We start from the raw sequence: 13454 nt of genomic DNA, 5'->3' as shown, positions 1-13454 counted from the left end.
CTCACAGCTCTGCGTTGTAAACCAAACACATAATTACTTGCTGGACTCCCACCCCAGGCAATAATACCATAGTCAATCATTGAGTGTATCAGCGCATAATACGCTGTTTTGGCCACCTCGACAGATACCGAGCTCACTAGTCTACGTAGTAGAAAAATGTTTCTTGAGATCTTTTTACCAATTTCAGCCACATGCACATCAAATTTCAGATCTCTGGAGCTCACCGTTATGCTCAGCAATCTAGCAGGGGGGAAATCACCCACACAGTCCCGTTTTATTGTGAAAAGTGTCTGAACCGTTTTGTCTTTATTCAAACATAGTTCATTAGCTACACACCAGTCGTTCGCAGCAGTCAACAGTTTGTTTGAGGAAGACATTACCTCCTCGTAGTTTAACCCGGAGACCAGCAATGTGGCATCATCAGCGTACAACAAACACTTTACACCCTCTCCCAGGTAACCAGGAAAATCATTAAAGTACAGGAGGAACAAAAGGGGCCCCAAAATAGATCCCTGATGGACACCCCTCGACATTGGAAGTTTTCCAGATACTTTGTCTCCACATTTAACCACTTGAAACCTATCGGACAGGTATGATTCGATAAGAGCAACACTATTTAAATCAAAGCGAAAAACAGACTTCAGCTTCAGGAGAAGAATACGGTGCGACACACTATCAAAAGCACGAGACAAATCAAGAAATAGAGCAGCACAGTCTTCATACGTACTGTGACAGACATTCATAAAATTAACAATCGCATCCCCGGTGCTCCTACCAGGTCGAAAGCCGAACTGATTCTCGAAAAGCACATCATACAATTCCACGTGTGCCATTATTTGTTTGTAGATTACGCGCTCAAATATTTTGGACAGTATCGGGAGAATGCTAATGGGACGATAATTCAAACAATCGTTTTTATCCCCATGCTTAAAAATAGGCACAATGGAAGCTATCTTTAATTGATCCGGGAAAGTATGTGATCGCATCATGCTGTTAACCATTATGGTAAGGGGCGGAACTATGAGGCTAATGTTACATTTTATAGCCCCCGTTGAAACACCGTATATGTCTCTAGTTCCGTTTGTCTTTAAACACTGTAGAACACTTCTAACTTCACTCTCTGATACCTCAACAAAAGAGAAAACAGGAACATTGTCAAAGTTACTACGACACAGATGTAAGGGGGACCCAATAGACGGGCCGAGTTTAGCAACATTGTTATTAGCGACATTTACAAAAAAGCTGTTTAGATTATCGGGATCCATATCCGCAACATTCTGCTTGTCCACACTGACCCTGTACCCATTAATCAAAGTCCAAGAGGCCCGCGATTTGTTGCTCGATGCGTTAATGTATCCGACAGCGGCTTTCCGTTTAGCCTCAACGATGCCATTACGGTACGCCGACCTTGCTCTATCCCTCATTTCCTTAAGATTAGCAGTTCCATAACGATTGAAAAGATTGGAAGCGAGATCACACCTGAGTCTCATCTGACGCAGTGTATTATTGAACCACTTTACGCTTCCGTCACAATCTCTAACACGTTTTCTAGTTAGAGGATACGCCATATAAAAAGTTGATAGAAATCTATGAAAGAAATAGTCAAATCTATCCCTGAAATTGAAACTGTCATCACAGAGAAATTCCCAAGTATAACCCTGAAAGGATTCAAAGAATCTCAAATTCCCCTCAACGGTAATCCTCCTGTGCATTACAGAACTGTAGTCAATTCCAATTGGAGGTGATACTGCAGCAGAGACAAATTGACCATGGTGATCAGAGATATTATTCACGACCACCCCAGCTTTGAACCTGTCCTCAGCAAAATTAACAAATATATTGTCAAGACAGTTTTTGCCCCTGGTGGGTCCGGAGATAGACGGTGAAAACCCGAAAGAAGAAAAAATATTACACAGTTCAATAGCATTTGACTCTCCGCTACCAAATCTGACATTGAAGTCACCCAGGACCACAACATGCTTGTGGTTCGCAAGAGTGCCCAGAACACGCTCCATAATGTCCTTAAAAGTTGTAAAATTCCCAGATGGGGACCTATATACGCATACAATCACAACACGAGAGACCTCGCAACGCAGTGCCGCTAATTCACAATCCATCTCCACCGACAAGTCATTTATGTCACCCAACAAACTACAATTCCGGTCTCTTTTCGCGAATATCGCCACTCCACCATGGATGTGATCCGTCCTAGCAAAGTATGAAAGAGCAATCCACCCCCCAACTGACACACCAAGCTGAAACTCCAAATCAAAGAGAAAATGCTCACTTATGCACACAAAATCAAAGACAATATTGTAAGTTTCGAGAAATATCTCAAGTTCACCTAATTTTTGACGTAAACCCTGAGCATTAATGTGAAAAATGGAAATAATTGAGTTATCAACGGTCGCCACGGGATAGGATTGGATGAAAGAGGTAGAAGGCTCCAATTCATTCACATTGTCAAACACACGCCGACGCACACATCGCATCCGTAGAAATATAAACTAAGTTATCATTGGAGTTCGGATAAAAGAAACATTTATGGGTATCAATTACCTTATACAACGCGTTAAAAACCTTAGATTTAGCTTTCATATCCAAGTGGATGTTAATCTTATTACAATAGCAATTACCCAATATCTCATTAACATCTAAAAAAAATAATCCTTTACTCTGATATCTAACACAGTACTTAAAAAGGTCACAATTCATCTCAAAAATAAGTTCATTGACATTAAACTTCGGATTTATATAAGGGATGGACAATATTACAATATTAGTACGTCCCAGTTTCGTCAATATTTTGTGCAATTTAGCCCTCCATTATCAATATCTACTCTTCTGTCAGAAGTATCTAACTTTCTTGCAGCAGTATTAAGACTTCTGTAGGTAGTCATATTTTATACATGCACCAGTCAAGGAGCCATCTTTGGTCGAAGCAAACAAAATCAAATTAACGTTTAAAAATCATTTATTCAATTACTCTAAAATTACAAATAAAAGGAATTATACATCTTAATCAAGATAAAATAAAAAAACACTAATGCATACTAAGGTATAAAACATCTATAAATGGCAAGTTTTAACATAGAAACACACATGAAATGTTCTTTGGTATGTAAAAAAAAAAAATATTTGTACACTGTTTTCTCCATTAATATTTTTGTCTTGCTTCTTAAGGTTCTAGATGAACCTGTTTAAAACAACCATTAGGAATGGTATTAGCAATTTGTTCGACGTTTTCGACTTCTTTCTTTAACTTTTTAATTTCTAACGTGTAAGCTTCGACGAGAGAATCTTGTTCGGTTTGTTCGCGTTGAAGCTTCTCTAAAATAGCTTCAAGATTAGCATCTTGGAATTTCTGTTCCGCCAAACGTAATTGTTCCTCCAACCGATCCAATTCGGCGTCGTCGAAAGACGGAAGATTGTCCAATTCTTTCATTATTCCTTGAACATCTTTCAAAATATCATTAACCTTTTTACTGGCATCCGCGGTATCTTTTCCGGCTCGCCCTACTTTCTCTTTAACCTCGTTAAGTAACGTTCCATTTTTACCACTTTGTTTCGCTAATTCATCGAATTCCGATTTTACCATAGCTACTCTATTTTCCATTAATTCGGCTTCTGTTTGGAAATGAGTTGCGTTTTTAAATCTTTGATCCACTTCCGTTTTTATATCTTCCATATTTTTAACTGCACTCGTCGACTCGTCACTCGCAGATTCAACTCGATTTAATGCTGCTTCCGCATCAAGTTTAGCATTAATTAAATCACTTTGAGTTTGTGCTGTTTCGTTAATTGTTTCTGTAATTAATTGACGAATTTTTGGTATAAGAGCAAGTTGTTGATCTGCATCAGCTTTACTTTTACGAACTTGTTGATCAAAATCTATAACAAAAAAATATATCACAATAATTTAACATTATAATTGAATTTACTTACGTTTCAATGATTCATATGTAGCATTAGCTCTATTTAAAGTATTATCTCCTAATTCAACCGCTTTATCAGCTTGAGCTTCCAACATATTAATATCATTCATTATTTGATTAATATCATCATTTTGTTGGATTCCTTTCTCAATAAGATCATCAACATTAAGAATTTGTTCGGCGATTTCTTTAAGCAAGTCTTCATTTTGCGCGATTAAATCATCGCTTTCTTTTAGGAGTTGAGCAGCGAGTTTTCGAGCTTCCTCGGATCGATTTTTCAATTTATATATATCCTCATTGGGGACGTCCAAATTGGTAACTTCCGCCAATAAAGCTAACGCTTTATCTTTGGCTTCTTGGGCACTTTTGTGGGCGTCCAAAGTTGCGTTTTGAGTCCGTTTTAGTTTCTCTTCGGTTCTTGAAATGTCGTTCTTTAAATTGGTAAGTTGCTCGCTGATGTTGTTACGTTGGGACGATAATTGGGACGCTAAATCGTACGCTTCCGTCGATTGTTTGTCGGCGTCTAAAGCTTGATTGGTGATATCGTTGGCTTCGAATTCTAATTGATCTGCAATATTACGAGCTTCCTGCGAGATTAATGTCATTAAATCCGATGTTTCCCCGTATTCTTTAGCACGTTGTTGGGCGTCTTCCAACGCCGCTTTACCTTTGATGTCTAAAATTTGGAAAGCGTTTTGTAAATCGTCCCCGGCTAATTTGAGGATGTTGTCGGTTTCGGTTACGTTTTCTAAGGCTTTTAATCCTTTGTCTTTAGCTAAGTAGATGCTTTCATCGATTTGGGATAAAACCCTTGATATTTCTTTTTGTCTCTCTCTGATATCGTTAAGTTTTTCGGAAATTGTTTTATCTCCGTCACCCCCTGTGCCATCTTTAGCTAGTTGGTGGTATCTTTCGACTTCAGCTTTTAATTCTTTTAGTTTCTTTTCGAATTGGTCATCAAAAACAACGGTTGGGCTTCCTTCGATGTCGTCGATAATCGTTCTAAGATGTTCTATCTTCTTTTGATGAGCGTGAGCTTCATCTCGAACGAGGTTGTAGCAGTCAGGGCAATCAATGCAACCTCTTTGACGATCGTGTTTATTTTCTTTACATCGATCGCATCTTTTTCCTTCAACGTTATCGAAACAAGGACATTGGCCAAGTGGGTTACATTGGGGCTCTTTAGATCCAATAGGGTCGCAATCGCATGATTTGCAGCCTTCGGATGAAAATCCGTATTTGTATATTTCGCATTGATTGCATCTTAATCCTGTTATTCCCGGTTTGCAGTTACATTGACCATTGTAGAGGTTGCAGGTGTTGTTTATTGAACCGACAGGGTCGCAGTTACAAGATTCACAACCTTCCCCACTATTAATGTTGAAATAACCGATTTCGCAACGATCGCAATTTCTTCCTTGAACATGATTTTTGCAACTACAAGTTCCACTGAATTGATCGCAAATTGGAATTCCATCTGGTCCTTCCAACGTAGCGAGTGCGTAACATTCACATTGCTGGCAATCACCTTTAGGTAACTTTAAAGCATCACCAAAGAATCCTAAAAGAAATTTAATATAACATTTTGTAAATTAAAAAAAATTAATTGTACCTGATAAACATTTATCACATCTAGGCCCCCCTGTGTTATGAACACACTTAAGACATTCTCCAGTTGTTGTATTACAATTTCCAATTGCGTTTAAGTCGATGTTAAAGTTGCAATCGCATTGCTGGCATTCGCTAGGAGGTCCATATTTGCCTAAAGGATCCCCAAAGTAACCATCAGCACAAGACTCACAACGGTGCCCAGTATATCCCAAAGGACATTCAATACACATAATCAATTCTTCGTCAAGTTGAATGCAAGCACCTCCATTGGGACAACCGCAAGGTTTACAATCATCTCGGGTACCTAAACCAACCAAAATCAATCAAACTCAATTAAATCAAATTCATAATTACCTCTGGTTATGAAGTTCTGTAAAGGGGGTAGAAGGAAGAGCGAAGATTGGAGGTGGGAAGGGAAGGAGATAGAGGAGGCGCGCATGTGAGGGCAATGGCCAAGAAGGCGAAAAAGGTGATGGGGCAGGTCTGGGGGTGGGGAGAGAGATTATTTGGAAGGGATATAGGAAAAAGGAAGATGATATTCGAGTGCTTGATTAGAAGTGTTATGATGTACGGGGCGGAGCTTTGGGGGTGGAAAGAGCAAGGGCTGTTGGAAGGCGTACAGGCTAGGTATTGGAGATGGGTTTTGGGGTTGGCAAAAGAGACGCCAGAGTACATAGTCAGAGAAGAGGTGAAGGTTGATAAGTTAAGAGTGGAGGCGGGTAAAAGGGCGGTACGTTTTGAGGAGAGGGTTGAAGGGAGGTCTCAATGTAAAATTTTGGGGGAGTGCTGGAAAGAGATTAAGGCAAGGAAAGGGGGTTACGGGCAACGAGGAAGGGAGGAATATTTCAGAAGGGTGGGGTACTCAGTGAAAGCGGTAGATGATAGAAGGAGGGAAGGGATTGAGATGCGGAAAGAGCTGGAGAGCAGGGATAGAGATGTACAGAGGCAAGAAAGAAGGGGGCAGATAAGGGAGAGCAGGTACAACCCTAAGTACGAGGAAATAATAACGGAGGGATTGCCGAAGTACCTGTCGGTGGAGGGAGATGAGGAGGGGAAGAGGATGGTGGCAAGATTCAGATGCGGCAATGAGGAGAGAGCGAATAGGTATTGGATGAGAGATGATGAGAGGGGTTGTAGGCTATGTGGGGGGGAGTGGGAGTCGTTGGAGCACCTACTGAGGGAGTGTGACGAGCTAAGAGAGGAGGTGATCGGCTGGAAGCAGGTGCTGGGGGAGAGGGCAGAGGGAAGAGAATGGATGAGGGAGGTGGTGGCGACAAGGCAGCGTAGGGTGATGCGGGGAGGAGATGGGGAGGGGTGGGATAGGAAATAAAATGTATTGTATTGTAATGTGATATATGTAATTGTAGTATTGTTAAAATTTAATTGTTTGTGGAATGTAATGCTGATTTTGTAGCAATAAACTTAATTATATAATTACCTCCAAGAGCATTCCCATAATATCCTTTAGCGCAAATTTCGCAGTTATCCCCGGCAGTTTTATCTTGACAAATACATTTTCCAGTTTCCGAATCGCAAATATCGGCGTGTTTATTGCAATCACACGGAATACACGGCATGAAAGGTCCTCCTAAAGACGGGGAATGTCTGTATCCGGGAGCGCATGATTCGCAAAACTGGCCTACATATCCTTCGGGACATTCGCATTGTTCAACCCAATTCGCTGGTTTTCCAGCAACTCCTCTCGACGCAGTCTCCAAACGGAAATTGTCTAAAAATCCAACTCCTCCGGGTGTGTATGTCCCACGAATTTTAATCGCGGTTAAATTTGTTAGGATGGAAACGAAAGCTCTCGCGGAATGTTTCGGTTGCCAACCAAATTTGGGATCTTGATGTAAACGGAATTTATATTCTTGAGTTTGAACAGATGGCATAGGATTTCTTTGCGCGAAAATAGCGCTTCTTATATAAGATCCAGAACCTTCTAACGTGATATCAGCCGCTTTAGGAATCGGGTTGTTTTCGCCAATTCTTAATGAAAATTTTAAAAGTTGATTGTAAGAAGCTCTTTGGTCCCCCAAAAATCTATCCGGTGCCAAAAAGTAAATCGCATCGTAACCAGACGCTGTTACACCTAAATTTTGACTCAAAGCATTAAATTGCACTGCTGTGCTTCTTTTATTCTCATCTTCAGCGGTCCACCTTTCGCTATTCTTAGCAAAAGTTGATTCCATTTGAAATTTAGAATAACCGTGAGCGTTTGTACATTCAGAGGAATGTCCATTACAAAAACATGGAGTGCATCCAAATTCATTTTCAATGTCCAAATTAAAGAAACCCGGTTTGCATTCTCTACATCTTTTTCCTTCGACATTTTCCTTACAGGCGCAAGTACCAGTTCTTGTATCGCAACTCGCGGTGTTATTGTAAGATCCAGCTTCGGAACAACCGCAAGTTCTACATCCGTGCGTTCCAAAATCGTAATGATTCACATCGCAACGATCGCATTTATCGCCGGTAACGCCTTGTTTACATTGGCATTTTCCTTCGGTGTTACATTGAAGGCTTCTGGAACCAATCGGATCGCAATTGCACGCCACGCAATAACTGTCTTCGCGTTGGTAGTAATTTTCACGGCAACGTTCACAGTTTGGACCATCCCGATTCGCTACGCAATCCAAACAGTGACCACCGTGTCCAGTTCTTTCATAGAGGTCTTTATCGAAGTAACAGCGATGGGAAAAACCGTTGCAATTACATGCTAAAAGAAAGAATAAAAATATATTAAGATAAAAGGTATGAAGCGTAAATATATATAAAATGTAGAAAAGATATGAAGCGTTTAAGATAAAGTTTGCATTAAGATATAAATTTGCGTCATCTGGTGGTAGTTATCTTTAAGTTCTTAAAAGGTTCTTGACGTTCAAACAGAACCGGACTCGTCTATAGGATTTGTAAAGAAGGTCTTCGCCGCATTGAAACAAGAAAGTGTGTAGGATGGAAGAAGGCAGAAGAAAGAGTTGGGGATAATCATAATTACCGGGTCCACATGTGGGTAATCAGTACATTGTCTGATTTGGTAAAAACGATTTGAACGCCATGTTATCAAACGGGCATTAAATATGGTAATAGGAAGTAATCAGTACTTTGCTTGATGGACCTTGATTACAGATGTCTCAGGTAACGAGAATGTTAAAAAACTTAAAGGATAATCGACCGTAAAGAAATCTCGAAAGATCTTGTGTTTTCTTTTTATTTTTTGTTGGTATCTACACTAAATTAATTTCAAACAATGATATCTGCTTCAATTTTAGGATTAATAATGTGATTTATATCTTAAATTAAAGCTTAAAATGTCTTCTTTAGGATGATGTGGTGTAACAAATTATATGTTTGAAGTATAAACTTAAGATAAATACATGAAGGTTGTGGTTAAAAATTAAACTAGCTATTTCGACCACCCAGAAACTAAAAAGTTGTCATTGTTTTATTATAACTGTCTTGGTAATCACAGGTTGGTTACTCGGTCTATTAAGTCGCGTTGTCCCCTTTTATAACAAAGATTACGGTGGATTCTACTTCTTTGCGGAACTAACGCTGAGAAGAGAGAGAATGGGCGCGACCGTAAACTTCTCCGTTCCTGTGTTTTTACCTTACGCTGGGTTTATGCCCCGGTACAGCAGCGGGCGAAAAGTGCGGCGAAAGAAGAAAGAATGTGGAAGAAACAAACGCGGAGGTCGTAAACACTGCCTCACGGAAAGAAACCTATTTACTGCCTGGCGGCCATAAAACACATTTACGTGAGCCGTTGGGACCTGCCTCCGGCTTCGGGTACGGTGGCTGCGCTCCTAACTTAAGAACAAAGCAAAACGAAGAAGGTTCCAACGTTTCGTTCCCATATAATGTGGTTGGTGGAGGTGTTATTTTACAAAGTAGGTATATTGGGTTTCATAATAACATGCGACCTCTTCGGCGATTTTGCTCTTTTAATTCCGATCGCCAATCGAGATAACACCAATATAAGCAAACCCTAACAAGGAATCTGTTCCCAATTTGGTTCAGAAGCAATCTAAATAGGCGTGGACTGTGTTTCTTTACGTTCCCTTTTTTGGTTTAAAATTTAATTCGGTTCAGTATGATTAATTGGAGAGGTTAAAAGGTAAATAGAGAGAAAGGTGAACGTTGAAGCAATAACGACTTGTTATTTAAATATTAATTTGGGTTAAAAGGTTTTCTATAAGGTTTTGTAAGTACTTACTAAAATGAAGTTGGTGATTTGACATAAACAAATAGCTTTATTAAAACGACATACAAATGAGATAGTTAAAGAACTACATTCCTAAGAATATCATTTGAATTACTAAACATTTCCTAATTATATCCATGCAAAAACATAATTTATTAAATTTTATTGCCGCAAATAAATATGATTCTCATTAAAATACCGTAAAAGAAATAAGAAATTTTTAGCCGTTTTAATTGGAATAATGAATTGCCGAAACGGTCATTTTTACGATGTTTATTTAGAAAAATAATTTGCCACCGTGCTTCTATAAAAAGATGACCCGGAAAAAAAGTTCCGGGCATTCCTGCTACTATAGGAGTCCCGCGACGTCCCGATACATGCACGTTCAGCTAATGATGTCGCCATTTGGGCCATACGTCCATACCACGGCGCTCGTTCTCATGCCAAAAATGGCCAAGATGCCTTTTGTGTCCACCACGAGGTTAACACTAATGAGCGGCCGGTCCGCGGGACTCCAACCAATAACACCGAACCAGACGAAGAACGTTCGACGCGTTGAAAAGAGTCCGCCGAAGACAGGAGGGGTAATTATATTTGATCTAGGGCTGCGATAAGGACCATTGTTTTCGGACGGGGAGCCAATTAGCTGAAATCCGGGAGAATTTAAAAAAGGAATTATACAAAAATCATTCCAGAGTTGTTCTTCTTTTCAAAAAAGAAACAAATGAAATTAAAAAAGAACCGAGAAGCTTAACAGAATTAAATTTAACACCTGCTGCTTTACAATGGGCATTCAAACTAAAACCGGGTGGTTTAAATTAATTGTATTTTATTTCGTGGCACCGAAAGGGAGTTAACGCCCGGGGGTGTCCAAACGATTAAATATTAAGAATATCAATTTGTTACAATCGACTCGTTTCGGGTTAAGGTGGGCGCGAACGTCAACCTAAGACGACTTTATGTTAACTTTATTTTACTCTTGTCCTGATTATCTATTTAGATATGGCTTCGGATGCGTGCTCCTCCGAGATTAAATTAATATTTCACTTGGAGGTCTGACAGGTAAAGGTAAAGTAAACAAAAAGCTTAAGAGTATATCCCAACAGCGTCGAAGATAAAGGCATTCAAAACGTTGATTCAAAACTTGATTTTTTTCATTATAAAATGTAGATAGGGAGAAATTTTAACGCGTATTTTCACGAAGGCGAGGTATTCATTAATCATTTTAACATTGTAAATAACATGAATATTTTAATGCATAAACGATGAGATAAATAAGTAATGAAGATAGTAATAGGTTTAGAAAATGATGAGTGATTATTGTTCGATTTTTACGCTGTGGACATGGACCTATGAAGACTTGTAAAGTATTTCCAATTATTTCTAGAAGATTTACAGTATATGTCAGTACTTTTCCTAGAAGTTTAAGGAATTTTCAAGTATTTTCCAAGATTTTGAACGTTTGCAAGGGTTTCTGGAAATTATTATAAATGAATCTGGATTTATGAGGATTTGTTGAGTTGATTTATAAGCGATTTTCGGAATAATTTCAAGAATTTTTGGAGAATTTACAAGATTTCCAACCGTTACTTAATTATTGAAAATTGATCTAGATTTACAAGGACTTTCGGAATACTTTACTTACAGTCAGTATTTTGAAAGATTCTCGGAGCATTTCAAACAATTTTGATATTTCTAGTAGTTTCTGAGTAAGTCAGGAGTTTCAAACTAAACCCTCAGGATATCCTGATAAGTTTCGACGTGGAATCTTTATTCACCAGAGTACCAGTCAAATATGCCGTGGATGGTCTTCGCCAGAAAGTCATCCCGGAGGGTTTGCCAAAGTATGTCCCAGGACTAGTGGAGTACTGCCTATGGTCGACATATTTTAGATGGAAAAGAGAGTTCTACGAGCAATGCCAGGGGACAGCCATAGGATCACCTTTGTGATCGCCAATTTTTTACATGGATATGTTTGAAGAGGAAGCGTTAAAGAAGAGTCCGTGGAAGCCAAAGCTATGACTCCGTGACGTCGATGGCACTTTCGTGATCTGGAAACATGGAAAAGAGCAACACCAGGAATTTCTAGACCACCTCAATTCACAGCACTCCATGAAAAAAATTACCATGGAAACAAAAACTGCAAAACATTCACACCGGCCGTGAAAGCCTTCGTACTTATATTATTAACCTTTATGGGGAGGATATCAACAAATAAATCAAGGATTTGGATAACTCACGAATTAGACAACGCAAGCTGTTGAGCAGTTTGGCCTTTCTACGAAGATGCAGAGAGAAGAAAGTAACGCCAACCTTCTTGAAGTTGAAGCACCACATCGACTCCGCTGCAGCACGTAGAATTTTGATTAGGACAGAACAAGCACTGCTACGAGAAAGAATCCACAAGACCTTCAATGATCTACAAAAAATAAGTGAGAAGTTACTACGACTCCACCTCTCACTTTCCAATTGTATATCCGGAGAAGACTGGGACAAAGTGGACAGACTAACAATGGAGAAGGCTAATCGCGAATTTCAGAAGACCCGTGACACACACATCAAGAAGTTTGAATCTCTGGAACGCCGGTCGCAAAAGAAGAAAGGTAATAGTTTACCAGTAGAAACAATCGTCATTAACAGATCGAATGTCCCACTAACGAAAGACGAAACCACTGTGCTCGCCAAAGGATTGAACTACTCAATCGCCCCGAAGAAGGTCCCAAAGGAGGAAATCATCTGCGAAGTGGAAGCAGCTGTTCGAGGGATGCCTGCACTGAAAGCCGAAGAGATCCGACAAGAAGTTGCGAGAGTATTGAAGTCAGCAAAACCACCAAAATCCAACTTGACGATTGGTGAAAAGAAGGCACTCCGATCTATAAAAGAAAAATCAGAAATCGTCGTGTTACCAGCAGACAAGGGGAATGCCACCGTTGTTATGGACAGGAAAGAATACGACGACAAAATGATGAACTTACTGGACCCAGCCACCTACAGGAAGATCAAGAGGGACCCCACAGACAAAATCGTTAGAAAAATGAAGGAACTGATAAAATCCACAGGAATTCCAGCAGAAAGGTTTGTTTGTGCAGGCGCCGGTACCACCAAGAATCTACGGACTACCGAAGATTCACAAACCAGACGTCCCCCTTCGCCCTATCGTCAGCGCCATCAACTCCCCAACATACCAGCTGGCTAAACATCTTGCAAAGATTCTGTCCCCCTTCACAGGTAACACGGAATCGTATGTCAGGGATTCTACACATTTTGTGGAATCGGTAAAAGGTGTAAAGCTGGATGCTGGGGATATGTTGGTAAGTTTCGATGTGGAATCCCTTTTTACTAGGGTACCAGTTAAGGATGCGGTAGAGGGTCTTCGCCGAAAACTCATTCCGGAGGGTTTACCAGGATACGTGCCAGATCTGGTGGAGTATTGCTTATCGTCGACGTATTTCAGCTGGAAAGGAGAATTTTACGAGCAGTTCGAAGGGGCAGCCATGGGATCTCCACTATCGCCAGTTATAGCTAATTTCTACATGGAATTATTCGAAGAGGACGCTTTGAAGAAGAGCCAGTGGAGACCAAAACTATGGCTCCGATATGTGGATGACACGTTTGTGATATGGCAACATGGTCAAAAACGGCTCCAAGAGTTCTTGGATCACTTGAACTCTCAACATCCTATGATTAAGTTCACCATGGAAACA

At 40.0% G+C, this 13454-nt stretch overlaps 1 protein-coding gene across 2 annotated transcripts in view; it reads right to left on the bottom strand.

Annotated features, from left to right (window-relative positions):
* Positions 1 to 2956: 2956 nt before the first annotated feature.
* Positions 2957 to 13454, bottom strand: part of LOC111416519 (laminin subunit gamma-1) — a 33079-nt gene continuing 22581 nt past the window's right edge. For both annotated transcript variants that reach the window (XM_023048565.2, XM_023048566.2), the window contains 4 exons: positions 6985 to 8265; positions 5548 to 5850; positions 3946 to 5496; positions 2957 to 3891 (listed from right to left, as the gene is read on the bottom strand). In XM_023048565.2, the coding sequence (XP_022904333.2) occupies positions 3179 to 3891; positions 3946 to 5496; positions 5548 to 5850; positions 6985 to 8265 (3848 nt within the window). In that variant the 3' untranslated portion in view covers positions 2957 to 3178. The remainder of the gene's footprint in view (positions 3892 to 3945; positions 5497 to 5547; positions 5851 to 6984; positions 8266 to 13454) is intronic.

Source organism: Onthophagus taurus, chromosome 1, assembly GCF_036711975.1.
Source record: "Onthophagus taurus isolate NC chromosome 1, IU_Otau_3.0, whole genome shotgun sequence".
NCBI lineage: Eukaryota > Metazoa > Arthropoda > Insecta > Coleoptera > Scarabaeidae > Onthophagus > Onthophagus taurus.
The sequence above is the reverse complement of the archived record's forward strand: the minus strand, read 5'-3'. Positions and strand labels throughout refer to the sequence as shown.